Genomic DNA, 3,927 nt, shown 5'->3' with positions numbered 1-3,927 from the left:
CAAGAATAGCCATCACAATACACCCCTTGTCAACTTGACACACAATCATATCTCCTTACATTGTGATTACTTTCCAAATGAAAACAATAACCAGGCCATAATAACACCTAAACATAATATAACTATCTCACATACAATCACAAACACATTATATATTTAACCAGGTCATAATTATGCCTAACATGATATAACTATCACTCATACAATCACAATGCATTATAAATATAGAATAAGTAGCATTGTCCTTTCAGAGACATTCTTTAGTATCTCAAACTTAAATATAAACATTGATATTCTCTTAGTTGATGTTATAACATATGATAAAGAAATTGAGGAAAGGAATCACAAATATCTGTAAAAAATGCATTCTTTTTTTTTTTTTTTGCCAACATGTCAAAAAGAACCTTTATTCCTTTGCACAGTTTCATGCTTTCTTGCCAGCTGCCTTTGAAGGTGCTTTCTGGGCTGGAGTCTTCTGAGCCTTCTGACCTTTAGCAGGAGGAGCTGCCTTCTGGCCGGCAGCCTTCTGGCCTGTAGCCTTCTGGGCCCCAGCCTTCTTGCCTGGTCCTGTCGCCTTCTTGGCCGGAACTTTAGCTGCTGCTGCTGCCGCCGCTGCTGCAGCTGCAGCAATGGCAGCCTTAGCAACAGGTGCTTTTTTGGGAGAAGCTTTCAGGAGAGCAGCTCTTTGAAGTTTCTTCACTTCAGTCTTGATTATTCTGTTCCTCATTTTCTTTGCCTTCATGACTTTGAAACGATCAAAATCTGTCATCTTGGCTTTCCTTTCTCTGGCATCAATCTTCTTGGCCCATCTTGTGGCTGCCCATTTTGCATTGATATCTGCCTTCTCCCAAGCCTTTCGTACATACTTCTGACGGGCACTGTGTGGGAACTTGAGGATGAAGTCAGTGAGCTGCATGCACTTGAAAGGCATGGCCTGCCTCCTCACCCGAGTGCAAGGTCCATCCACTAAAGCCCTGTTCTGGTCAATAACATCTACAATCGCGACCAGCTTTCCTGCATGAGGCCCAAAGGACACGTAGGCCACCCGGCCAACCTCCACGAAGCGCCTGAACACCATGTTGGCGGCGTTCAGCGAGAAGCAAAAAATGCATTCTTAACAAAATACAACAGAAACATTCATGTCAATTACAATCCTCATTTCATGGCCTTAGCTGGTATTTAGAAACTACCTTCCTCTGCTGTATTTCCTCCACCTTTGGTAAGAACCTCAGCAGGTCTTAGCTCTTCCTGGAAGAGTGACCCTGAAGGGTCTGTGCCCTTTGTCACCCTGCCTGAATTAGGCTGTTGTAGTTTCCCATTGACTTTAATCACAGGTCAAAGGTGGCAAGAGCAGCTGTCACAACTTGCATAATCACCAAGAGACACCCTAAAAGATCTCCTGCACTCTAGACATAAACTTTTTTACCTCCATTGTGAAGAGGCAATCCAATTTCCCCTAGTAATCTGGATCAATCACCCTACCTAACACTCCTTTCTTAGCCTATTGGTTTAACAGCATTAGAAGCCCAAAGTGGCCAGGGCTTCTAATGCTTCCAGTTCAATGGAATGTTTGTTGTGGCTCCTGGCAGGAGGGCTCCCTCTTTCAAAACCAAAACTTCTAGACCAGCAGGACTTAAGGTTACAGGAACAGGAAGCAAAAAGTTTCCTTAGTGGATCACTAGGGGTGATAGTGAGTGGAATTATTCCCTTTTCCACTCCTTGATTCCTGGACCCATGGATCCCGGCTATGGGGAAAACTGTACCATATATTGGACACTTATTCAAATCATACACCTCATTCTGGAGAACACGGCCCAGTCCTCTAGGCTGCTGCCACCTAATTGGTACTTTAACCGTGTCTTCAAAAGGCCATGTTATCTTTCTATCAGGCTAGTTGCTTTAGGATGGTGGGGAACATGGTGAGACCAGTGGATTCCATGATTGTGTGTCCACTGTCACATTTCTCTAGCTGTGAAGTGAGCTCCCTGCTCAGAAACAATTCTGTGCGGAATATCATGACGGTAGGTAAGGCGTTCTGTGAGTCCACAGATGGTGGTTTTGGCAGAAGCATTATGTGCAGGAAAGACAAATCCATAACCAGAATAAGTATCTATTCCACTAAGGATAAACATTGTCCTTTCCATGTAGGAAATTGTCCAATGTAGTCAACCTGCCACCGAGTCACTGCCTGGTCACCCCGAGGAATGGTGCCATATCTGGATCTCAATGTTCATCTCTGCTGTTGGCAGATCTGGCACTCAGCAGCAGCTTTAGCAGGTCAGCCTTGGTGATTGGAAGTCCATGTTGTTGAGCCCATGTATAACCCTCATTTCTGCCACCATGGCCACTTTGTTTATGGGTCCACTGGGCAATGACAGGAATGGCTGGGGAAAGAGGCTGACAGTGCGCAGAATGGGTCATCCTATCTACTTGATTACTGAACTCCTTCTCACTGATGTCACTTTTTGATAAGCATTTACATGGGACACACATATCTTCACATCCTTTGCCCACTTGGAGAATCTATCCACATCTTTCCCAGATGTCTTTCTCACCAATTTTCCAATCATGCTCTTTCCAAGTCCCTGACCATCCAGCCAATCCACTGGCTACAGACCATGAATCAATGAACAACCGCACATCTGGCCATTTCTCCTTCCAAACAAACTGTATGACCATGCGTACTACCTGAAGTTCTGTCCACTGTGAAGATTTCCCTTCACCACTATCTTTCAGGGTTGTTGAAGAAAGGAGTTGTAATGCTACAGCTGTCCACTTCTGGGTCGTGAGTGTATAATGTGCAGAACCATCAGTAAACCCCGCCCTAGTCTTCTCTTCCTCAGTCAGCCAATCATAAGGAACCCCCATGAAGCTCTAGGTGCATGCTTGGCAGGAGATGGCATTGTAACAGGAGTAGAAACCATAGGCATTTGGGCAACTTCTTCATATAACTTGCTTGTGCCTTCAGGACCTGCTCGGGCCCAATCATGTATATACCACTTCCATTTGATAATAGATTGCTGCTGTGCATGTCCTGCTTTATGACTTGGTGGGTCAGATAACACCCAGGTCATGATGAGCAGATCAGGTCACATGGTAACTTGGTGGCCCATTATCAAATGTTCAGTTTCCACTAAGGCCCAATAGCAGGCCATGTGTTGTCTTTCAAAAGGAGAAGTTGTCTGCAGATGATGGCAGAGCCTTGCTCCAAAATCCCAAAGGTCTCTTCTGTGATTAACCTATATGGCTCTGCCAAAGGCTCTAAATAGCATCCCTATCTGCCACTGACACGTCAAGTACCATAGGGTCTGCCATATCATGTGGTCCAAGCAGTAGAGCAGCCTGCACAGCAGCCTGGACCTGTTGAAGAGCCTTCTTCTGTTCTAGGCCCCACACAAAGCTAGCAGCTTTCTGAGTCACTTGGTATGTGGGCCAAAGTAACACATCCAAGTGAGTAATGTGCTATCTTCAGAATCCAAATAGGCCCACTAAACATTGTGTTTCTTTCTTGGTGGTGGGAGGGGCCAGGTGCAACAACTAATTCTTCACCTTAGAAGGAATATCCCTGCATGCCCCACACCACTGGACTCCTAAGAATTTCACTGAAGTAGAAGGTCCTTAAATTTTGGTTGGGTTTATTTCCCATCCTCTGACAGGTATATGTGTTACCAATGAGTTCAAAGTGTTTTCTACCACCTGCTCACTTGGTCCAATCAGATAATGTCATCAATATAGTGCACTAATGTGATACTTTGTGGAAGAGACAGATGATCAAGATCTCTTTTAAGTTATGACACAGAGCTGGAGAGTTAATGTAACTCTCCTTTAAAAATAGCAAAGGCATACTGCTGGCCTTGCCAACTGAAAGCAAATTGCTCCGATGGTCCTTATGGACAGGTACTGAGAAAAAGGCAATAGCTGCATACC

At 44.7% G+C, this 3,927-nt stretch overlaps 1 protein-coding gene across 1 annotated transcript; it reads right to left on the bottom strand.

The window, feature by feature from the left end:
• Positions 1–402: 402 nt before the first annotated feature.
• On the bottom strand, positions 403–1,097 carry LOC131899363 (large ribosomal subunit protein eL14-like). Its single transcript, XM_059250798.1, has one exon. It carries the CDS (start codon positions 1,076–1,078, stop codon positions 425–427), a length of 654 nt encoding a protein of 217 aa, XP_059106781.1. The 5' UTR covers positions 1,079–1,097; the 3' UTR covers positions 403–424.
• Positions 1,098–3,927: the final 2,830 nt, after the last annotated feature.

This window comes from Peromyscus eremicus, chromosome X (genome assembly GCF_949786415.1).
Source record: "Peromyscus eremicus chromosome X, PerEre_H2_v1, whole genome shotgun sequence".
NCBI classification, from domain to species: Eukaryota; Metazoa; Chordata; class Mammalia; order Rodentia; family Cricetidae; genus Peromyscus; species Peromyscus eremicus.
This window is presented reverse-complemented; position numbering and strand designations above follow the sequence as displayed.

Excerpts from the sequence above, each read along its gene's own strand:
- LOC131899363 (XM_059250798.1), bottom strand. The coding sequence starts at position 1,078 with ATGGTGTTCAGGCGCTTCGTGGAGGTTGGCCGGGTGGCCTACGTGTCC.